The sequence below is a fragment of the Manis pentadactyla genome, chromosome 10 (genome assembly GCF_030020395.1).
Source record: "Manis pentadactyla isolate mManPen7 chromosome 10, mManPen7.hap1, whole genome shotgun sequence".
Classification (NCBI taxonomy): Eukaryota; Metazoa; Chordata; class Mammalia; order Pholidota; family Manidae; genus Manis; species Manis pentadactyla.
Genome location: NC_080028.1, coordinates 79870112 through 79894905, shown reverse-complemented (window position 1 = coordinate 79894905; position 24794 = coordinate 79870112). Strand labels below are relative to the sequence as shown.

Sequence of the window (24794 nt, the reverse complement as noted above, 5' to 3'; positions counted from 1 at the left end):
ATTTGCAGACAAAGCAAGTCAATTTCCTCAGCAGTGAGCTCAGCAAGATCTTGGATCTTGTTCTTTGCCTTTCCCTCTAGAAGTTCAACAGGTGTCTGTGGTCTGGCCTTGAGAAGTGCCTCACTTAAACGGTTCCCGCATTATTGCAACATTGTAAGAGTCGTTTTATTGCAAGAGTTGTTGCTACTGGAGACATTTTTTTCCTCTTGTGCTGATCTTGAAGCTGACAAATGTTAACCAAGAGCCCAACATGTGTCACCATGTCCTAACCTGCTGGCATGACCATCGCTGACAACAGTGCCTGTGTCCCCCACCTCTGAATCCCAAGGATGTTTTCCTAGAGTAGCTATCAATCAAATATCTTGACAAAGGTAGGATTGCATCCATCATCTTTCACACCATGATTATCTTCAGTCACCAAAGCACTTAATTAGCACTCTATTTTGGTTTGTTCATTGGTTCAATTGCTTCACTGTGTCTCAGTGCCTGCTACCTAGAAGGTACTTGTTGGAAACTTGGTGAATGAATAAAAAGGATGACAAGTTCAGTCAAGGACTACAAAAGGCAACAAGCAGGATGCTGAGTTACAAGTACAGGGGACATTTACACTGGGTAATGGGAAAAAGCCCTTCCAGGGAGGTGATATTAGGCAGGAAAATAGATATGAGCAGGTTAGAGAGACAATTAAGGCTGGTAAAGTCCACTACAAGGGACTCAAAAAGTTAACCAGTTAAAACTAGAAACCCAGAAAAGACTCAGAGTTAATAAGTTAATCAGTTAAAGCTCAAAAGGCCAGGAGCAACTTAGCCTGGAATGTTTGAATATTCCTCAGATAAAGAAAAGTATCTGAGCACAGCCCATGTCTTCACTGTGTCAATTAGATCATGCCATTGTAAGATTTTCTTTAGCCTGCTAAAAGGCCCACCTATAAACAGCATAGTAAAAGGCAGGAAGGATTCCATATTAAAGATAAGATTGCATTTTAAAACCCAGGAAGTTAAGAAGTAAGATTCTCAACTTAGCCTTTAGCAAACAGACAATAACTCAGCCCACCTTGGAGGCAGGGCAGGCAGTCTGGATTGATAGGCTCCCAGACCAGGAAGCTGCTATCCTGGGGAGGAGACCAGAGCAGTAAATTTGTGTTAAGCTAAATTTGCAGAATTACCCAGAGAACTGATAAGAAACTTAATGTTTCATCAAAGATAAACATCTTGAGACCACTTAACAAGTCCACACCCCTAGCCCTTTATCACATTCCTGAAAAAATCCTTAAAAGGGGGAACCCCCAATCTTTCAGTGTGCACCACTCTCTGAGGTCGCCCACTCTTCAAGTGCATGGACTTTTTCTCCAAGTTTTCAGGGTGCTCTCTCTCTGAGGTCTCCTGCACTTTCTAAGTGTGAAGTTTAAACTTTCTCCCTCCAACCTTTCAGGGCCCCTCTCCTCCCTGAGGTCACCTATACTTTTTCTCTCTTTAAGTAACTTTAAATAAAACTTTTACTCTGCTTCACTATCTTGTCTCTGCCCTTCAATTCTTTGTTGTGGCGGGGATAAGAACCGAGGAAAATACACAAAGCCCCCCTAAGAGTGATGTTTAAGCTTTAAGGGTAAGGCTGAGTCAGGAAAGGGAGCAGCAGGTGCAAAGGGCAGCAGAGGCAGAGTTTGGTGGGTTAAGGAAAAGAAGGCAGGGCTGGAAGGAGTGTCAGTGGTGGGAGTGTAACAAGGCCAGGTGGGATAGGAACAGCAGGGCCAGACCATGCAGGCCCCTGGGACTTGTAGGCCATGGGAAGGAGTTGAATTTCATACCAGGAGGAAAAGGGGTTCTTGGGGTTTAAGGAGGGGTGTATACAATGGCCCGTCTTGCATCTGAAGCAGCTGCCTCCAGTACAGACCCTTTAACTTTACCCAGATGCTGCTTTTCCTCCTCCAGCCCTAATCAAGTCAGTAACTCAGCTCACCTCGAAAGCAAAACAAGCAGCCTTGACTGATGTACTCCCAAACCAAGAAACTGCTACTCTTGAGAAAAGATCAAAGCAGTAAATTTATGTTAACTCTGCAAAATAGTCCGTAAAACTGATAAAAACACTTAGTGTCTATTTAAAAATAAACATTTAGAGACCATCTGGTGGATCTGCATCCCTAGCTCTTTGTCTCTCAACTGCCTATAGGTCCCCTAGACAATGCACCACTACAGGCTCTCTTGTCCCCTCCTGGCCTGAGCCAGGTGCTCTGTCTGTCCCCTCACTGTATCTTTCAATAAAAGTCTCCCTGGCTCTCCTATCTTGACTGTTCTTTTACTCCACAAACAAGAACCCCGGCATCGCTCACACCTCCTCCTCTGATGCTGATTCTCCTGCCTCCCCTTCTAAAGACCCTTGTGATGACACTGGGCTCACCTGGACACCCCTGGATAACCCCTCCAGCTCAAGATCCCAACTTAATTGTACCTTTTAAGAAGCTCCTTTTGCCATATAAGTAACATATTCACAGGTTTGAGAGATGTGGGTAAAATTGTAACATTTCCAGAATATCTTGCCTGGCTTTAGTGCATTTGCATATCCTCAGGGGTGGAGAGAAGGTCATCTCCATGTCAGTGGGTAACTACCTGGGCAACCAAGGCCGTGTCTGAACCTGAGAGGTTAAGGGGAGGGGGCTGGCTTGCTGGCTGGCTTCTTCCGGAGCAGAGGAGAAAGACGGCCCTGGACCGCAATTTGTTAAGCAATAAACAGGTTTTAAACTTTATTTCTCCCTTTGACTGATTTCAGTTTTTAGAGGTATTTTGCCCTGGGATTTCCATTCCCCGCACTTACAAGGGATGAGGAGTGGACATTTTAAGGGCCATCATTCAGACTGCCCGGTAACTAAGACAAAGGAAGACATGAGCAGGCTGGTCTGGCAAGGGCAGAAAGAGCAGAGGGACAAGGTGCCAGGTACAATGTCAGGAGCTGCCAACAAGGGCACATGGGAGTAAATCCTGGAATGAGCACAAGGGCATGAGCTGAGGCTGATTCACAGGGAGTGAGAGCCCAATGCAGAGCAGGATTCGGGACGTTTAGTTTCTGCTGACAAGGTGAACCATGGCCCACCCAGGGGAGTAAAGGACAAGCAGCAGACAAGCAGCAGTGGACCAAACACTGGCAACTGAGATTTATTTAAACGATAAGTCAATAGGAACAGGAAGTGGTGCGATGACCCTAGTAACGGAGGGCTCTCGAGTGTGGGGTGAGACTCGTAGGCAAGGCCTGGCAGCACTCAGGAACCTTTGCTTATCAACTCTGGGAAGGTCAGTGGCTTCAGCTTCTGGCTCAGTAGGAGCCTTCAACAGATCAGTAAGTGATTTCCTTCAAGCCTGAGGAGGAAACACACAGTGCTGTTAGGAAACTCACAGCGTAGAGCAGAAAAACCAGAAAGGGGTGGAAGAATGTGCCCTGCAGGACCCCAGGCCCACAGGGACTGCCTCTGGGGCACAGGCCACACACCAGATCACAGCAGCTCGGGCAGGCTTCACAAGGAAGCAAGAGGTTGGGTGAGATTGTGTTTACGGTGGTTTTAAAGAGATTAAGAAAGCACTGTAACAATTTACGGGCTCTCGGCAGCTAATGCCAAAAATCTACCCTCAAGTGCTGAACTTTGAGCAAATGCAGATAGTTCTTCACCACATACATACAAGCGCTGCTATCACAGAGCAGCTGGGTGGCAAGTTGGGACAAAAGAAGCCCCTTACATGCAAAAGTTTCATGTGTTACTACTTCAAGAAAAAACAGAATAGGATTCCAAATGTGTGGGAAAGTTAAGTAAATTCAGACATAGTCTCATGACAGAATTTTTATAAACCCATTAAAATTGTGTTCATTGAGAGTTTTTAATAGCAAGGGGAAATGCTCATGTTATAATATTAAGTTGGATAAAACTGGGAATCAAAGTTCTGTAAATATCTAAATTCAACTCTGCTAAAAATGAAATAGCTAGAAAAAGAGTGGAGGGAGAGTTATTAGAGGTTATCTCTGAGTGACAGGCACACAGGTGATTTTTCTTTTCTTTGCCATACTTTTCACAGCTTCCAAAGTCCACTAAAAATTATGCTGTTTTCAAAATTCGGGAGGGGGGATAATATAAAAACCAACTAATAAGTGATTTTAAATTTAAAAAATTTAAAGGATTTTGTGGGCTCTCCTGTACAGCTGGATAAGTTTATGAACTAGTGGATGGTAAGTCCCAGGACAGTTGACAGCCCCATGTCAACCTGGAACTTCTACACAGTAGACAGTCCTCCTTTTGTCGAGCTCTTTGTTATGCACCAGCTACCTGCCCAAGGCTGCATGTCATTCAGACACATCTGTAGGACACTTCAAGGACAGGGTGACACTAAAGGACAGAACTAGGATCTAAAGTGGTCTCCACAGGGCTGGAGAGATGCCCGAGAGCTGACCCCCATGAAGCAAAATCCACACGGAGCAGGTGTAAAGGCGGAGTGGCCAGTACTGAGGGAGCAAGACACTGAGCCGTGGATCCGTGCTCTCTCCCCACGGCCCTCCTCGGCCAGGCGAGGGAACTTCACTTCAACCGTGAGAGAGAAGAGGGAGAAGTTCAACCCATGGCTGCATGGATTTGTTGGAGAGATACAATGATTTGTGTTTAACATCTAGGAAGCCTGGTTATAAAGTTGACCAAAAAGACAAACATTGGTTACTTTTATTAAGACTATTACTTTAAACTGTCAAGGTCTTTTACCTTCTAACTGAGGTAATTCCACAGCAGATCCCTACAAAGAATTGTGGGTTTGTTTTGGTATATGTGACTTATTTGAACAATTCACCTGGCTTCTCTGCTATAAAAATGCAGAGGCTATAACAGCTAATTCTCTGGATATGCTCACAAACACATGTATTCGATCCTCTAGTTCTTTCTGGGATGGAAATTCCAGGCTTGTTTTACTTTCGGTGGAGATGAAATGGGCCCCATTTCTAGGTTGTATCAACAAAAGCAACGTCATGTACCGAGCTTGCTTCCTCCTTTGGTTGCCCAACACAGGCAGTAATGCTGCATAAGCTGCTCAAGGAGCTCCATTTCATCCAGGAATTCAAGTGACTCGATCCTGTGGAGAGAATGAAAACAGAACAATATAAATTTATGCAATTACAAATGTATGACCCATAGTTACAGATATGGAAAGATGTTCATAATATAGTAAATGGAAAGAAGCAGGCTACAAAGTATGATGTGGTTCTATTTTATTTTTATTTTGAAAAGAAGAAAAAAAATACCATAAACAAAGTGAAAAGACAAATGACAAACCACAAAAAAATCTGCAATACAAATAAGAAAGGGTAGACCCCCCTGCTATATAAAGAGCTGTTATACTTCAAGAAGAAAACTCACTTAAAAGACACGTAAAAGACCAGTTCACCAAAAGAGAAACAGGAGGTTTTCAATCCACTTATGAGAAAAGAAATGTAAATTAAAATGCAGGATAACTTTTTCAACGATTGGATTGGCAAAGACCAAAAAGGTTGATACACACTTCAGCAAGGACATTAGAAAAAGGTGCTTTCCTGCATTACTAGTAGGATTACAAAATGGCACAACCTCTCTGGAGGGTAATTTGTTAATCTCTATCAGTGCTTAAAATGCATATCCTTTTACTTAGCAATTCTGCTTTTGAGAATTTACCCTATGTATGTACAAAAATGTGTGTTCAAGAATATTCACTGCAGCATCATAGCTGAAATGCAGTAACAGCAAAAAACGAAACTAGAAGAGATGGGTTGAATAACTAAAGTCCATTCATACAACAGAGTCCTTTGCAGCTTTTTAGAAGAATAGGATAGGTCTCTATGTATTGACACAGAACAGCCTCTAAGACATGCCATGGAATTTAAAAAGCAAGTCACTTTGTAAATAATGTGCTTAATATACTACTATCTATGTAAAGAAAAAGTGGGGCTACATATTTTTGTATATATGCACAGACTACTTTTGGGAAAATACAGAAGAAACTGATAATGGTGTTCTGTCTTGAGTGAGAAAGTAGTGGACCAGTAGTACGGGTGAGTGAAGGGTTTGGTTTTGTTTTAACTCTGAAAGGGCACATCTTGTTTTATGGCACTTTGCAGATATCACACTTTTAGAAATTGAAGGTTGGTGGCCGCCCTGCACTGAGCAAGTCTGTTGGCACCACTTTTCCAACAGCGTTTGCTCACTTCATGTCTCTGGGTTACATTTTGGTAATTCTTACAATATTTCAAACTTTTTCATTATTATTGTATTCATTATAGTGATCTGTGATCAGTGATTACAACTCACTGAAAACTCAGATGGTGGTTAGCATTTTTTGCAAAAAAACGTTGGCTTTAAGTTTGCACACTGTTTTTTAGACATAATGCTACTGCACACTTAACAGACTACAGTACAGTGTAAACTTAACTTTTATCTGCACAGGGAAACCAAACAATTCATTTGACTCACTTAACTGCAATATTTGCTTCAGCAGTCTGGATATGAACCCACAACAGCTCTGAGATATGCCTGTACTAATTTATGCTATTTTTTTTCCTTTCATGTGCTTGTATGATATTTTCAAAAAAGCATTTTAAATGTAAGCTTTTGAATATATGCATATATAGAGAAATATGCACAAACATATGGAAATAGATTTAATTTTTTTCTATCAGATTATGGGAGAAATGCAGGCAATTCCCAAAAGTACAAAGAAGAAAATAAGATAATCCATATTTCTACTATTCACAATAGCCATTATACACATTCAGGTATTGCCATTTGACCAAGCTGTATGAGTGTGTGTGTGTGTGTGTGTGTGTGTGTGTGTGTGTGTGCATTTGTTGTGCATGTTTCTATATTTGTGTATTCTTTCCTGTCTTGGTGTACTGGCCAAAGAGTCACATCTGAAGTGAGAATGACTATCCATAGAGCAATCTAGCTGCTTCACTACTGATCTTACCAGAAGACGTTGAAAGCAGATTTGCTAATACCACATTCTAGAAAAAAACAGCACCATAATGAAGGTCTAGGATGGTTATTACCAAGCTCAACTATCAGGAGACAGCAGACATGAAGCTGTTCACTAGACTGTGAACTCCACAAGGGCAGGCATATCTTCTGGCCTGTTGATTACTGTTGTATCCCGTGGGCTTAGAAAAGTGGCTCGCCCACAGCAGATGCTCAGCATTTTTTAACCAATAGGTCTGTTTTAGACTTCTGTTTATACACAGCCCTTGGCAAATGAGGCATTCACAGAGCTCGGAGGGCTGTTCAGGCAGAGAGACCAAAGTCCATCCCGCCTTATTACCGCCTCTGATAGGGATGCGTGCTGCTGCCAGCAAAGGGCCATGGCAGCATGAGACAAACAGCTGCCTAGACACCAGCTGCTCCCCTCAGGGCTCATGCCAGTTACAGACCCCTCCCTGGGTAGCCAGCAGAGCTGCCACAGCTTGTCCACTACAGACGCCAAACCAAGGTTATTCAAAACAGCCACACTGACATGTGGCAAATGAAAACCAGATTGTGGGAAAGGAAAATTTTAGAATTCAGGAAGGAATGACCTGATTTGGACATAGCACTTTTACAAACCTTTAAGGCTTTGATGTACTTGGAAAAAGTAGTGATACTTCTAAAAGTTAAGTTCTATGGAGAAGCAAGGTAAACAATTCTTCTGATTATCTTGTAAGAGGCCTATGCCTCTGCATACCCAAAGGCAAGAGGAAGCTCAAATCAGGAAGTACAACTATAAAAAAGAATTAAAGCTGGAGCTAACCCTGCCCAGAGATGTATTTGGTGATGTTCCCTCCAGTGTTGTTTATAATAGAGCAATGAAAACTAAACAAAATAAAAAACAAGACACCACAACTAAATGCACAGCTATAAACATTACTTTTTACTTTAAAATTATTAATCTCAATATGATACATTCACATATTAATATATATATATACTATGTACCATTAAACAGGATACAATAAACCTCAATGTTCTCATATATAACTACAATCTACTGTTGTTTTTAAAAAGGGAAGGTGGTTTACAGACCAATATATGTAATATGAATCTACTGATTCAAAAAATAGAAAGTCATGTTAATAAATATGTGTCTTTAGATACACATAGAAAAATACACTCCCCAGCTTATTAACAGTTATCTCTGGAGGGTATGGCTACAGAGCACACAACCACTTTATACTTCATGCACCTGACCTTGAAAATTGTTTAGGAACAATGAGTATCTATATCTTGGTGGGAGATACAGAGAATGAGGGGAAAAGTCCATTTAAAAATCTGTAAGCAGACTTTTTTCCCCTCAGAAGCCCTTGGGAAACACTTTCCTCCTCCAGAACACAGGGGTTGTACAAAATTTCCACTGCGGAGTGTGCTCTGGGAATTTTACAGGTGTAACTGCTTATTCTGACTAAAATAATTTGTTTTGGCATAAACCGTATCTCAGCTAATAGCCAACAAGTTACTCTCAAGGTGCTATCAATGTTTGTTCTATATTAGCAGGTCAACTTGTTTCAAAATAAGTGCAGTTAGGGCTTGGCGGCTGTTTTTACATGAAAGGATATGCAACTCTGCCTTTAATTCATAATGCTTTCCAGCTGCTGTGCTGATTCTTGCCAGTCCCGTACCTGCTCACTTCAGCTTGCGGTATCCTGCCGTACAATTCCATCATGTTCACTGCGGATGCTGTTTCCCACCCGCTGGACAGGAGTCGTTCTTTCTAAATGTGGGGTGGAGAGAAGTGGAGAATTACAAGGCATGGTCCGTGAATCCAAGATGCTCCTTAAGCACACGGAAAGTTCTCTTAAATGACCCCTCTTTCAAAGACCACTCTGACCCCTATTATCTTTCTTCCTTTTATCTTCCAACTTTCCCTACTGAACACATTGTTATAATGGGAGAAAACTCACTAATGTATATTTAAAGAGGAATTAAGGAAGAAACAAACTTTTCTATGAGCAAGTTTTTAAAAGCATTCTAGTGGTGATGTGCCATAAGATATGTAAAAACTAAACTATTTAAATGGAGGCAGCGGTGGAAGGTGTCTCTCCAGCAGAAAAAAAAAAAGACATTTTGTTTTTAAAAAGACAAGGGGGACTATTATAGATTACAGAGATTTAAGAGACATATCAGTACAAAGTATGAACCATATTTGGATCCTGATTCAAATTTACCAACTATACAAAACTTTTTAAACAACTGGGGAAACTGAACATGACAGGGTAGTAGATGCTCTGAAGGAGTTACTGTCCACTTGTGAGGTGTGATGATGCTGTTATCATTATCTGGAGAGGAAGAAAGTCCTTATTGATAGGAGGTTCACACTCAAGTATTTATGGAGGAAATGATATACTGACTGTGATTTGCCTTAAAATATTTTAAGGACACTAACCAAAAATGGAGACAAAACAATATTGACAAAATGTTAACAATTATTAAAGCTGGCTGATGGGACATGGTGTTAACTTTACTATTCCTTCGACTTTTATGCGGTCTGAAAACTGCATAACATTTAAAGTAGTAGGCTAAAGGTGCAAGAGTCCCCTCTGACCTGGGACTCTAACGACTTGCAGGTTTCTACTCCCGCCAGGTCACACTGTCGTCTCCGCAGGTTTTCAATCATGATCTGCCCAAACCGATCATCCATGTTCACCTGGGAAGGGAAAGAGGAGGCTGGGCATTGCCATAACGGTTTCTTTGCTCTTAAATACGCAAAATAAAACATTCTACTTCTAAGCCATCAAGGTTGGCATTAGTCAATACCATGCAGGTAACGGAATCTGGTGCCAGCACCACACACAGCGCTGAGGAGAGCCTTAACCAGTGCAGGCCCTCCAGGGGCAGCTGGGCAGAGCAACCCCCACCCCAAGAACATGCTCAGCCCGAGAGCCACAATGCTACCACCAGCAATTTGTTCTGCCGAATACTCAGATGTGCACACAAAGATGCAAAAATGGTTACTGGAACATCGTGTAAGAGAGGGAGAAACTGGTAAGAACTGAAATACCTATCATTTGGGGTTAAATTGTGGCCATGTTCATATAATGAAATATGATAGAGCCATGAAAACAGGAAAGGAAGATATAGATATGGAATGGTCCCTAAAGTAAACTCTTAAAAAGTAATAAGGTACAGAGAAATGTGTATAGTGTGCTATCTGTCTTTAAGGAAAAAATCTCACTACATTTATATCTGCATAGAAGAATTCTGGAATCTAGCAATGAGGGCTAAGGTCTGGGGTAGGAGAGAAACTTCTTTTCCTTGTCTACTAGGCTTTTTCACTATTTGATTTTTTTTTTTTATTCTGCATGTAGTATTACTTTTTTCATACAGAAACTAGTTTAAAAAGAACTACTTTTTACAATTCTACACATGTGCACAAATGCTACGAAACTGAGTATTAGCGTACACTATTACAGTACATAATCAGTTACTTTGTCATATACAAAGTATCAAAAATACATCAATTTTATCTCCCACATGACAACTGTGCAAGACAAGAACCAGTATCACTCTCATTTAGTGGATGTGTGAGGCTGAGGCTGCTGTGACCCTAATGAACAGGTTGCACACTATTATTCAGGAGAGGAGGGTGTCTGTGAGCACAAAACTCCATCGTTTTATTCTCTGGGTTGAGTCCTAGCTTGACACTTAACAGCTATGAGGCTGTGGGCAACCATGTAAACTCTCTGTGCTTCAGTCCTTTTGCCTGTGAAACCACGCAAGTACTGATATCTGCCTTGTGGGTAAGTTAATGTATGTAAAACTCATAGAACAGTGCCTATTACACAGTAAGAAAACCTAAAGATGTGCTACTATCACTATGAAAATTTTCATCATTTTGTGGTTTGTCATTTTATAACTCCTAATTAGGAAATAATGTAAAGCAACATGAGCAAATGAGACCAGTGAGGATGCTGATGGTTTTGCATCTGTTAGGAAATTACTGAATTAATTTAAATGCTTATTGTTCACAAAGCGTGGTGGGTGGATTTGAACCAGCTTAGGAAGAGCTGTGGACAGCATAATGAACACTGGCACATCCTCAGGCGTGATCCAAAGTGACAAGGTCTGTGGTCAAAATTTGCTTAATCCACCATTTCCATATGATGTTGAATAAACACTTGTTGAATAAAAGAATGCACAAATGAAGCAAGGTGAACAAAGCAGTGCACCTCTGAAACATGCAGAAACGTGGGGCTTGTTGTCCCCAGGCATGGTATCCTGACAGCAAAGACAGGTTCCCGGGATTTCCTCACATACAGAGAAAGACCGATGAGGCCACCTACCATTATATCCATTCACCAGGACTGAAGACTGAGTCTGAGCAACACCCCCATCCAAAGAGAGGGAAGGAAGATAAACCAAGAACCACCTGTAGAGGACCCTGCCCTGGGGTGGGAGGTGGGGAGGAGGTCGGGAGGCCAAGGTCTAGCCCTAGAACTGTCCATAACTATATGACATGGCCCAAGGCCCTTTACTGCTCTTATCTGTAATAAAATATAAACACAAAATAAAATGAGATAAAAAACTACATAAAACCCAGGAAAATTAAAATAATAAGCAATAAAAATAACTACCATGTATTTAGTGCTTATCATGTACCTACCCCTGGACAGCTCATGAATTCCCATTATAATCCACAGAGGAAGGTGTTCTTACTGCTTTAAAATAAAAGAACTGGGGCTCAGTGAGGTCTGAATAATAGCTAATGCCTACTTAACAGCTGGGAAAATACTGTAAATGTTTTTGTACAAATTAGCTCATTTACTCCTCATAAAAACCCTATGAAGTCAGGACTATTATCATCCTCATTTTTCAGATGAGGAAACAGGTACAGAGAAGTTATGTAACTTGCCCAGGTCACACACCTCGGTAGTTTACCTCTAAAGCATGACTCCTAACCACCAGGAAATTCTGTCTAAAGTCACACAGTCAATAGTAAGAGCCAGGGCCCTGATTCGGACCCAAGCTGGGTAATTCCAAAGCTCTACAACACAACTCTTTCTGCACTGGATCAGAAGAGAAAAGCATGTAGCCAGTGGACCAAACTCTGTGATTTTAGAAACTTTACACTAAAATCCTTCATTTCTAACTTTGGAAAAATTGGGAGTTCTGGCATCTCTATGCTCACATCCCCACATGGTAACAATTGGCTGCACTGAGTAATGGCCACTCCCATGAAATGGGACATGGGTGCTCCAGTTCACCATAATCTCCACCACTCCACACTATTTGCACCTGGCTAACTTCCTCCATCCGCATCACCTGTCTGCCTCTGAAGGCATGAGTTTGCTACCCCTACACTGATGATAGGCATAATTCCCTTCATCAGTGTCTATGACTGTAATAAATATAATGATAAAATAAGAACTCATAAAACTTTGTAAAAGAGGGGGGGATGGAGCCAAGATGGCAGTGTGAGTAGTTCAGTGGAAATCTCCTCCCAAAAACATATATATTTATGAAAATACAATAAATACAACTATTCCTAAAAGAGACACTAGTGGATGCAGTACAACAGCCAGGATACATCTACATCTGTGAGAGCTCAAAATCACACGAAGGGGGTAAGATACAAGCCGCGGCCAGGCGGGACCCAAACGCCCCCTGACACCAGAACCCGGCGGAAGAAAGGAGTTGGAACAGGGAGGGAGTGAAAGTCCAGGACTGCTAAACAACCAGCTCTAGAAATCCATACCCGGAGCGCAGACACAAGGTGCATGGGGTGCTGGATATTAGAGAAACGGAAAAGCAAAACCTGAGGGCAGGTCCCCACAACCAGAGCCCCTGAGAAAAAAGAAAAGCGAGTGCTTTTTGCAAGTCTTAAAGAGACAGGGACCGCATAGCTGAAAGAAATCGTCCCGGCACACTTAGCCAGCAGCTGGGAATCCCAGGGAACTTTAGGCACCCTAATCCCCTGGGCGGCAGCACAGCTCTGACGCCCCTTATGGCACACGTGGCATGCCTGCCACTCCCCGCAGGGCTCTGTGCTGTTCTGACGGAGACCCCGCCTACAGCAGCTTAGGGGATTAACCCAGTGGCTGCTCGAGGAGTGCAGGTAACCGACACAGGCAGTGGAGAAGGGCAAGGCATCCAGCAAGCAGGAAAGGACTTCCTTCTCCCAGCTGACACACCTGCAACCTGCCTACACCCACCACTATCACCATGAAAAGGCAAAAAAATTTAGTCCAGTCCAAAATAGTCCAAACAACCCCTGAGAGAGGATCTGCAGAGACAGACCTAACCAGTCTCCCTCAAAAAGAATTCAAAATAAAAATCATAAACATGCTGATGGATCTGCAGAGAAATATGTAAGAGCTAAAGGAGAAAGTACAGAGGGAGACTAGAGAAATAAAACAATCTCTAGAAGGACTTAAAAGCAGATTGGATGGGATGCAAGAGGCCATTGATGGAATAGAAACCAGAGAACAGGAATGCACAGAAGCAGACGCAGAGAGAGATAAAAGGATCTCCAGAAATGACACAATATTAAGAGAACTGTGTGACCAATCCAAAAGGAACAGTATCTGCATTATACGGGTACCAGAAGAAGAGAGAGAAAAAGGGATAGAAAGTGTCTTTGAAGAAATAATTGCTGAAAACTTCCCCAAACTGGGGGAGGAAATACTCACTCAGACCACGGAAGCACAAAGAACTCCCAACACAAGGGACCCAAAGAGGACAACACCAAGACACATAATTAAAATGGGAAAGATCAAGGACAAGGACAGAGTATTAAAGGCAGCCAGAGAGAGAAAAAAGGTCACTTACAAAGGAAAACCCATCAGGATATCATCAGACTTCTCAACAGAAACCTTACAGGCCAGAAGAGAATGGCATGATATATTTAATGCAATGAAACAGAAGGGCCTTGAACCAAGGATACTGTATCCAGCACGACTATCATTTAAATATGAAGGAGGGATTAAATAATTCCCAGATAAGCAAAAGTTGAGGGAATTTGCCTCCCACAAACCACCTCTACAGGGTATTTTAGAGGGACTGCTCTAGATGGGAGCAGTCCTAAAAAGAGCACATAACAAAACACCCAACATACGAAGAAGGGAGGAGAAGGAATAAGAAGGGAGAGAAATACAGAATCATCAGACTGTGTTTATAATAGCTCAATAAGCAAGTTAAGTTAGACAGTAAGGTAGTAAAGAAGCTCACCTTGAACCTTTGGTAACCACAAACTTAAAGCCTGCAAAGGCAATAAGTACATATCTTTCAATAATCAACCTTAATGTAAATGGACTGAATACACCAATCAAAAGACACAGAGTAATTGAATGGATAAAAAAGCAAGACCCATCTATATGCTGCTTACAAGAGACTCACCTCAAACCCAAAGACATGCACATATTAAAAGTCAAGGGATGGACAAAGATATTTCATGCAAACAACAGGGAGAAAAAAGCAGGTGTTGCAGTACTAGTATCAGAAAAAATAGACTTCAAAACAAAGAAAGTAACAAGAGATAAAGAAGGACATTACATAATGATAAAGGGCTCAGTCCAACAAGAGGATATAACCATTAAAAACATATATACACCCAATACAGGAGCACCAACATATGTGAAACAAATAATAACAGAATTAAAGGAGGAAATAGAATGCACTGCATTCATTTTAGGAGACCTCAACACACCATTCACTCTAAAGGATAGACCCACCAGACAGAAAAAACAGAGGCACTGAACAACACACTAGAACAGATGGACCTAATAGACATCTATAGAACACTACACCCAAAAGCAGCGGGATATACATTCTTCTCAAGTGCACATGGAACTTTCTCCAGAATAGACCACATACTAGGCCACAAAAAGAGCCTCAGTAAATTCCAAAAGATTGAAATCCTACCAACCAACTTTTCAGACCACAAAGGCATAAAACTAGAAATAAACTGTACAAAGAAAGCAAAAAGGCTCACAAACACATGGAGGCTTAACAACATGCTCCTAAATAATCAATGGATCAACGACCAAATTAAAATGGAGATCCAGCAATACATGGAAACAAATGACAACAACAACACTAAGCCCCAACTTCTGTGGGACGCAGCAAAAGCAGTCTTAAGATGAAAGTATATAGCAATCCAGGCATATTTAAAAAAGGAAGAACAATCCCAAATGAATAGTCTAATGTCACAATTATCGAAATTGGCAAAAGAACAAATGAGGCCTAAAGTCAGCAGAAGGAGGGACACAATAAAGATCAGAGAAGAAATAAATAAAATTGAGAAGAATAGCAAAAATCCATGAAACCAAGAGCTGGTTCTTCGAGAAAATAAACAAAACAGACAAGCCTCTAGCTAGACTTATTAAGAGAAAAAGAGAATCAACACACATCAACAGAATCAGAAACGAGAAAGGAAAAATCACAACGGACCCCACAGAAATACAAAGAATAATTAGAGAGTACTATGAAAACCTATATGCTAAAAAGCTGGAAAACCTAGGAGAAATGGACAACTTCCTAGAAAATTACAACCTTCCAAGACTGACCAAGGAAGAAACATAAAATCTAAACAGACCAATTACCAGCAAAGAAATTGAATAGGTATCAAAAAACTGCCCAAGAACAAAACCCCCGGGCCAGATGGATTAACCTTGGAATTTTATCAGACATACAGATAAGACATAATACCCATTCTCCTTAAAGTTTTCCAAAAAATAGAAGAGGAGGGAACACTCGCAAACTCATTCTATGAAGCCAACATCACCCTAATACCAAAACCAGGCAAAGACCCCACGAAAATGAAAACTACAGACCAATATCCCTGATGAACATAGATGCAAAAATACTTAACAAAATATTAGCAAACCAAATTCAAAAATACATCAAAAGGATCATACACCATGACCAAGTGGGATTCATCCCAGGGATGCAAGGATGGTACAACATTCGAAAATCCATCAACATCATCCAACTCATCAACAAAAAGAAGGACAAAAACCACATGATCTTCTCCATAGATGCTGAAAAAGCATTCGACAAAATTCAACATCCATTCATGATAAAAACTCTCAACAAAATGGGCATAGAGGGCAAGTACCTCAACATAATAAAGGCCATCTATGATAAACCCACAGCTAACATCATACTGAACAGTGAGAGGCTGAAAGCTTTTCCTCTCAGATCGGGAACAAGACAGGGATGCCCACTCTCCCCACTGTTATTCAACATAGTACTGGAGGTCCTAGCCATGGCAATCAGACAAAACAAAGAAATACAAGGAATCCAGATTGGTAAAGAAGAAGTCAAACTGTCACTATTTACAGATGACATGATATTGTACATAAAAAACCCTAAAGACTCCACTCCAAAACTACTAGAACTAATATCGGAATACAGCAAAGTTGCAGGATACAAAATCAACACACAGAAATCTGTGGCTTTCCTATACACTAACAATGAACTAATAGAAAGAGAAACCAGGAAAATAATTCCATTCACAATAGCATCAAAAAGAATAAAATACCTAGGAATAAACCTAACCAAGGAAATGAAAGACCTATACCCTGAAAACTACAAGACACTCATAAGAGAAATTAAACAGAACACTAACAAATGGAAACTCATCCCATGCTCCTGGCTAGGAAGAATTAATATAGTCAAAATGGCCATCCTGCCCAAAGCAATATACAGATTCAATGCAATCCCTATCAAATTACCAACAGCATTCTTCAATGAACTGGAACAAATAGTTCAAAAATTCATATGGAACCACCACAGACCCCGAATAGCCAAAGCAATCCTGAGAAGGAAAAATAAAGTGGAGGGGATCTCGCTCCCCAACTTCAAGCTCTACTACAAAGCCACAGTAATCAAGACAATTTGTTTCTGGCACAAGAACAGAGCCACAGACCAGTGGAACAGAATAGAGACTCCAAATATTAACCCAAACATATATGGTCAATTAATATATGATAAAGGAGCCATGGACATACAATGGGGAAATGACAGTCTTTTCAACAGATGGTGTTGGCAAAACTGGACAGCTACGTGTAAGAGAATGAAACTGGATCACTGTCTAACCCCATACACAAAAGTAAATTCAAAATGGATCAAAGACCTGAATGTAAGTCATGAAACCATGAAACTCTTAGAAAAAAACATAGGCAAAAATCTCTTGGACATAAACATGAGCGACTTCTTCATGAACATATCTCCCTGGGCAAGGGAAACAAAAGCAAAAATGAACAGGTGGGACTATATCAAGCTGAAAAGTTTCTGTACAGCAAAGGACACCATCAATAGAAGAAAAAGGTATCCTACAGTTTGGGATAATATATTCATAAATGAGAGATCTGATAAAGGGTTGACATCCAAAATATATAAAGAACTCACACCTCAACAAACAAAAAGCAAATAATCCAATTAAAAAATGGGCAGAAGAGCTGAATAGACAGTTCTCTAAAGAAGAAATTCAGATGGCCAACAGACACATGAAAAGATGCTCCACATCGCTTGTCATCAGAGAAATGCAAATTAAAACCACAATGAGATATCACCTCACACCAGTAAGGATCGCCACCATCCAAAAGACAAACAACAACAAATGTTGGGGAGGTTGTGGAGTAAGGGAAACCCTCCTACACTGTTGGTGGGAATGTAAATTAGTTCAATCATTGTGGAAAGCAGTATGGAGGTTCCTCAAAATGCTTAAAATAGAAATACCATTTGACCCAGCAATTCCACTTCTATGAATTTACCCTAAGAATGCAGCAGCCCAGTTTGAAAAAGACAGATGCACCCCTATGTTTATCGCAGCACTATTTACAATAGCCAAGAAATGGAAGCAACCTAAGTGTCCATCAGTAGATGAATGGATAAAGAAGATGAGGTACATATACACAATGGAATATTATTCAGCAAAAGAAGAAAACAAATCCTACCATTTGCAACAACATGGGGAGTTAGAGGGTATTATGCTCAGTGAAATAAGCCAGGCGGAGAAGGACAAGTACCAAATGATTTCACTCATTTGTGGAGTATAAGAACAAAGGAAAAACTGAAGGAACAAAACAGCAGCAGAAAAACACAGAACCCAAGAAAGAACTAACAGTTACCAAAGGGAAAGGGACTGGGGAGGATGGGTGGGAAGGGAGGGATAAGGGCGGGAAAAAGAAAGGGGGCATTACGATTAGCATGTACAATGTCGGGTGGGGGACGTTACTAGGTGGGCTCTACAACACAGAGAAGACAAGTAGTGATTTTACAGCATCTTACTACGCTGATGGACAGTGACTGTGAAGGGGCACTGGTGGGGACTTGGTGAAGGGGGGAGCCTAGTAAATATAATGTTCTTCATGTAATTGTAGATTAATGATACCAAAATAAAAATAAAAAAATAAAAATAAAAACTTTGTAAAGGTTCCAAAAACTGTGCCTAAAAGTTTGCGAGAGGTAAAAAAATCATGAGTACTAATATTACTGGTTTTGATTAACAAAGGAGATATGTGAGTGGCTGAAGATATGTGAGAAGCAGAAGGAAAAGAGTAAGTGGAACATAACTGTGCGTGCTCAGAAGGTAAAGCCACCACAGGAGACCTCTGCAGGTTGCAAAGTTCTGGTGCTTCCTTTTACCTGTTCGTAGTTTATGAACATGGCAGTGTCAAAACTGCTGGCTGCCCATTTGAGAAGGTTTGCCGACTGCTCCGGAGTCATGTAAACCAGCACACATTCAGTTATCAGGAGTGTTGGCAATCTTAAGAGAAGAACAAACGGCATATAAGCATGTTTTCATCAAACTGGGACTCTCCACCTGTACACATGTTGCAGTACTGGCAGGGCAGGAAAACCCTGGCAGAACCACATGGTCATGCACATCAGCAGTTGATGCAGGTACACCTGTGTAATACCATCCAAACCCCAAACTGTGTACTGCAAAGAGGTGAGCAAGGAGCAGTGATTTGTCTGGCTGTTGAAAATGCATTAAATGTGTGTGGTAGACTGTAAAAATGACTACAAATTCTCCTTTTGTGCACCCACATGTAGCAATCTGACATTGCAGATTCTCCTGTTCAAGAGGTGGAGTTTATTTCCCTTCCCCTGGAATTTGTGTTAGTTAATATAACTTGCTTTGGCCAATGGAACAGTAGCAACATGCAAGGAGATGCTTGAAAATCACTTGCACCTTAGCGCTTGCTCTCCTGCCTGGAAACTTGAAACCACTATGTGAATGAATCCAAGCTAGCTTGTTATGGGAGGGGAGGCCCCATGGAAGAGAATGAGGCATCTGACATGCCTGCTATACACACAGGTATGAACCCCAGGTACACTTGGCCCCCAGTGGAAGAACCACCCAGCTAAGCCTAGCCCAAACTGCCAACTCACAGAATACTCTGAGCAACTAAATTGTGAGTTGTTTTAAACCACTGAGCTTGGAGGGATTTGTTACACATCAAAAGCTGACAAATACAATGTGGAAATACTGATACTCTTAACACAAATTCTTCTTATGTAAATTTTTACCACCAAAAATTGAAAACAACATGAAGTCCTCAAGAAATTACATTCTTAGTAGGCACTCTGATTTATCAGACCCAAAGTAATGAACAAATTATGAAATAGGAAAAACAAGGAACTCCTATAGAAATATCTAAAAGCCTTAATTTTTGAAAGGGAACAGAGGCAGTCCCAAATTATGCAGGCTCCTTGTGTTTATTTCTGGCTCATTTACTGCTCCTTCTCTGACTCCTTCACTGGTTCTTTTTCCTCTCTGCCCCTAAATAGTGATGTTCTTCATGGCTAGTTGCTAATTCTCCCACTTAGCAAGTGGGTTATTTTTGTCTGTTTTTATTGGTAGGGGATCTTAGAACAAATAACTTGCATAACTCAAATGCCCAACAAGAAAATAGTTGAGAAGAACATGGTATGTCCACCCAATGGACTGTTAGACAGCTTGTCAGTATGATGTTTCAGAGTTGTATTTATTAACATGAAAGCTATCCATGGTCCCCACACTCAAGTGGCTCCCCTACACTTCTTCAAACAGTAACACAAGTCACTTAATGTCTCTTTTTCTCACATGGTAAAGTAGGCTGTTTTTACATGGTTCAATAGTGAGAAACTGAACGTAGTACAGTCTCAACTACTAGATGAATGAGTAAATGAATAAATAAGTGAATGTATCTGTACATACAGATATATGCAAACACCTACATATGGATACATTTAATTCTCTTAAAAGTTCCAAAACTGTATGCAGAGTATGATCATATTTTGAAGAAAAATATGTATTTCCAAATGTTGACATAAATTAAGGTGGTTATCTCTGAGTATTGGGTTAGGAGTATTTTTATCTGCTCTTCTAGGAACAACCCAAACTTTGCAACAGCTAAGCCTATGGAAATGAGTGGGACTGCTCCGAGACTTTTTTTTTAAACAGTATCAACATGATTACCTTCTAACATTTATTGCTGCATTCTATTAATTATTTTCATTTCCCTTTTGAGGATAAGTAAGTTGTCTGAGGCCATGGTCTAGCGTATGTTGTGGTCAGAATGCAGACCCCTGCAGGGGGACTCATGGCCTAGGTTCATGATCACTGTGCCATCAGAGAGAAAGGTCACCAGCACATAATGTTGCTTTGACCTGACAGTACCAATAACCTGCCCATTTTGCTCACCTGGATTTCTTTCTTTTTAAACAGTGAAATGTGATATAACTCAATTACTTAAAAATACATATTCAAATGCCCCCTGGACCCAACTGGATCCTGATAACAAAGAAATGGAGGGCAATAAATCCAGAGGAAAGAGAATTAAGTCTGAGTTGCAAACTAAGTTGAAAATCAGAGGAAAAAAACATTTAAAAGATTTTCTTTAATTAACAGTAATTTTAAATCTAAAAGCCCAGATTATATCAACAGAAATTATTAGAAAATGTGAATGAGTGTAAAAAAGTTCCAAAACCTCAATAGGTTGATAGGGAAATACAGTTTCAAGAATCTTTTTGATGCAAATGGGTAGCCACTATTATATAAGATTAACACATGGGGAAGTCAGGTGAAGACAGCTATATAGGATTTTTTTGCACTATTTTTGCAACCTTTTTGTAGATAGATTTGAACTATTTGAAAATAAAAGTTAAGCATTTTTACAGTACATTTTTAAGAGGTAGTCATTAGCAGTATTAATAGGACTAATGCTTTTCAAAACAAAAGTGAAAGGAAAGCAAAGACAACCAATAAAGGAAAAAACACAACACAAAGCCCCATAGAACTAAATATGTCATTTGAATACTTGTTATAGCAATTGTTTTTCATCTGTGTTGTACATCTCCAAAAGCAAGGCAAAATTTCCTATCAAGTGCCAGCCCAATTTATAACCAATTATGTCCCTGATCTTTCAGCACATTTGCCAAAAGAGTTAACCAGCTACAGTCAGATGCAACTTACTAAGTGCCTACTATGTGCTATTTCTGTTCATTTTTACACACATTACTTAATCTCCAAAACCATCTCGTGATGTAGTTTTTGACCCCAGTTCATAAATGAAGAAACTAAGGCTCAAAGAGTTTTAAGAAAAACTGCTCCTATTAAATAACTAATAAGCAGCAGAAATCCGACTAGAACCCAGACTGGAACTCCTCATGCTGCAGGCTCCAGGCTTACCAGTGTCAGCTTTAGGCAAGCTACTACTGATCTTCATTTACTCCTGTGCCCATCATGGTGTCCCTTAACATCAAGATTTCCCTTTGGCTAAAAGAATACCCTAGATACTACAAGCTGTGAACTGTATAAAGGGCTCCCCAAAGAGGCATGAATATTATTTACAGTGTATTGACCTTGTTCTCTGAACACTCAGTGAGACAAAGACTGAAATTAAGCTGGAGTGACAGCACTGGGTCAGCTGGAGCTGTCCCCACGTTTGGGTAGGTGGCTATGTAAATCCCAGCAATGACAACCTGACTGAGTGTAGGTTAGTCACATAAACAAGGTTATGTGTTTAGCTTTGGCTAAACACATAAACAAGAACTTCCAAACTTCCAGCCATTGCCACATCAGTGAAAGATGCATTAGAAAAAGCTTTTACTCACTACACTTCTCTCCCCTCCCATGACCAGAGCTCACGTGGGCACATGCTTGTCCTCTTCCCTCCCCTCACAGAAGAAGGGGATCTTTCCTTTACCTCCAGGGCTAGTACCCTCAGTCCCTGCCTACATCCTCCCATCCCTCTCTATCAGTGATTTCCCTAGTTGCTAATTTCTTTGGTCACTTGTCTCTGATTCTTTACCTTCAATTTATTTTTTAAAATAAGTGCCCCTTTACTTTACCTTCCCCTCAAAGCTCTCCCTTGAGTTACTCATATCATTTATTCTTGAAAGTGTCATCTTCACCTACAGTAGACTGGGTAGGAGTCTTTACCCACCACTCTCTTTAACTCCCATCTAATTTTGACCACACATCTCACTCCCCTCCTCCTCTGCTCCCCAAAGGGACCCGTTCTCAAGAACTAGGTGTGAACCCTCTGGCCCATTTTAAAAATATTTCTGTGATGTATACATGTAATCATGAATGTACAGTATTTTGGGGGTTGATTTTACATATTTGGTATCACACTGTGCATATTATTCTACAACTTGATTCTTTCTCAACTCAACATTAAGTGCTTGAGCTCTTTCCATGATAATCTAGGTCATGCATTTTCCATGTTATTAATCCATTCTCCTCCTGATAGACAGTCGGATTACTTCCAGTTTTCTGGTACTAAAATGGCAGCTGTGATGAACATTGGCCTTGTACACGTACAGACTTTCTCAGGATGGACACACTCAAAGGTGGAAAACTGCTATATGAAATGGTACACATATTTACAATTTTACTAGATGCTTCCAGACTGTTCCTCACAATGGTTGTACCAAGTTCAATTGCACCAAATCTCTATGACCATTCCTTTCCCCCATATCCTTGCCAACACAATATTGTCAGATTCTTACAAAAAGCCAATGGGAATAAAATATAATTTAATATGATTACTACTCAGATGCCATACCCTTTTTATATGATATTTAGTTCCTTCTTTAAGCTACCTGGTCATCTATTCTCTGCCCATTTTTCTATGGGACATTTTTTTTTAACCAGTTATTCTTTACAAATTCTGAATGTTAATCATTTACCTATTATAATTAGTTTTTATGCATAGAATCATCTCTCAAATTCTGTTTATATTAGGCAGCAAAATGTTACAAAAGCAGGTAGGTGATTCTGATGTGAAAACAAACTTGAGAAACATTGCTTCTAAAAGTCTTCAAAAGACTATTCTGAGCAGCAATGAAATGACAAATATTTAAAATAGAATAAAAAATGGGACACAGGTATCATGCTGCATTTCCAACCAACTGATTTATAGGGGATTAAAAAGAAAAGCTCACTGTGTATTCATGTTACATTTCTTTAGTTTCTCTTCCAGTTCATGTAAATCTCGGAGATCTGCTCCAATAATGGCAAATCTCTTTGAATCCAACATGTGTCCATCTGCAAATGTAAGAAGAGATTATTGTTTCAACAGGAATGAACCAGGAGATTATAATTACAAAGAATATGGCTTTGTCAAAATTATTTATTTTCCACTATAAAAATACATGCTCATTATATAAAAAATAAATCAGGTATGAAGAGGGTGAAAATTAACTAAAATTACACCTCCCAAAGATAAGTATCAGTGCTTTGGTGTATAACATTACAGTCTTTTTCCATGTACTTAAACTCATGTACACAAAAAAAAACACACTCTTTCTCTCACACACACAACCACATGCAAGAAAAAGAAAATAGGACCACCTGATACTTGTTCTAAAAACTGCTTGTCTTGCCAATGGGTTTCAGCCCCGGGCAAGTTTGCTATGGATTCTGTGTGACCAACGAAAATGACAGCAAAACGTTCTTGGGGTGAAAGGGTTATACCCAACTTTATTTCCAGGTGGCAGGTCAGTCACTAAAATCCTGTTCACTCAGAGAAAGTCTGCATGCAGCAAGCCAGTCTCTGCCTCTGGGCCCCTATGTCCTCACAGCTGTCCTATGGGTCCCTCTGTCCTTACAGCCATCCTGTGGCCCCTCTGTCTGCACAGCCATCCTCTGGGCCCCTCTGCCCTGCACAGCCATCCTCTGGGCCCCTCTGTCTGCACAGCCGTCCCACACAGCCATCCTCTGGGCTTCTCTGCACAGCCATACTGCACAGCCATCCTCTGGGCCTCTATCCTCGCCGCTGCCACCACTCCAGCCTCTGCTCTGCTCTCCTGCAGCCTTGCGGCCCTGCCACCGTGTTGTGCCCAGAGCACTGGGTGGAGCTCTTTTTATAGAGTCAACAGCCATGTATTGCCCACAGGTGTGCAGTGAGCTAGTCAACCATGGCCAGGTGAGAATCCTGGCCACAGGAACTCTCATTTTATCCACACTGCTTTTCCTGGTTACAGCAACCTACTTACACTGACATTAAGGGCATCAGTTTCTAGAATTTCAAAGCATTTCACTGAGTGGATAAAACAATTTGCTTAGCCTAATCCCTCACTATTAGACGTGGTATTTCCAAATTTTCTCCACCTTAGTCACTGCAATGAGCATCCTGTATTGAAGCATCTGTCCAGTTAAGTAGGTTGCCATCAGTGAAATTAGGAGATCAAAGGGTAAATCTGTTTAAATATTGGGGCTGACTGGCTGGCTGCTGTGCCAATTTGTGAAATACTAAGTAGTTTAAAAGAAAAGTTTATATACTAAAGTATTTACAAATAAAATAATAACATCTGCTTTAAAATATTCCAGCAGAGATTGAATGGA

The 24794-nt window shown here is 40.6% G+C and overlaps 1 protein-coding gene across 2 annotated transcripts in view; it reads right to left on the bottom strand.

Moving 5' to 3' along the window:
- Positions 1-3120: 3120 nt before the first annotated feature.
- The window catches only part of LOC118928069 (leucine carboxyl methyltransferase 1), a 67974-nt gene continuing 46300 nt past the window's right edge, over positions 3121-24794 (bottom strand). For both annotated transcript variants that reach the window (XM_036916906.2, XM_036916908.2), the window contains 6 exons: positions 23393-23495; positions 18602-18722; positions 9558-9659; positions 8635-8726; positions 4996-5093; positions 3121-3347 (listed from right to left, as the gene is read on the bottom strand). In XM_036916906.2, the coding sequence (XP_036772801.1) occupies positions 3325-3347; positions 4996-5093; positions 8635-8726; positions 9558-9659; positions 18602-18722; positions 23393-23495 (539 nt within the window). In that variant the 3' untranslated portion in view covers positions 3121-3324. The remainder of the gene's footprint in view (positions 3348-4995; positions 5094-8634; positions 8727-9557; positions 9660-18601; positions 18723-23392; positions 23496-24794) is intronic.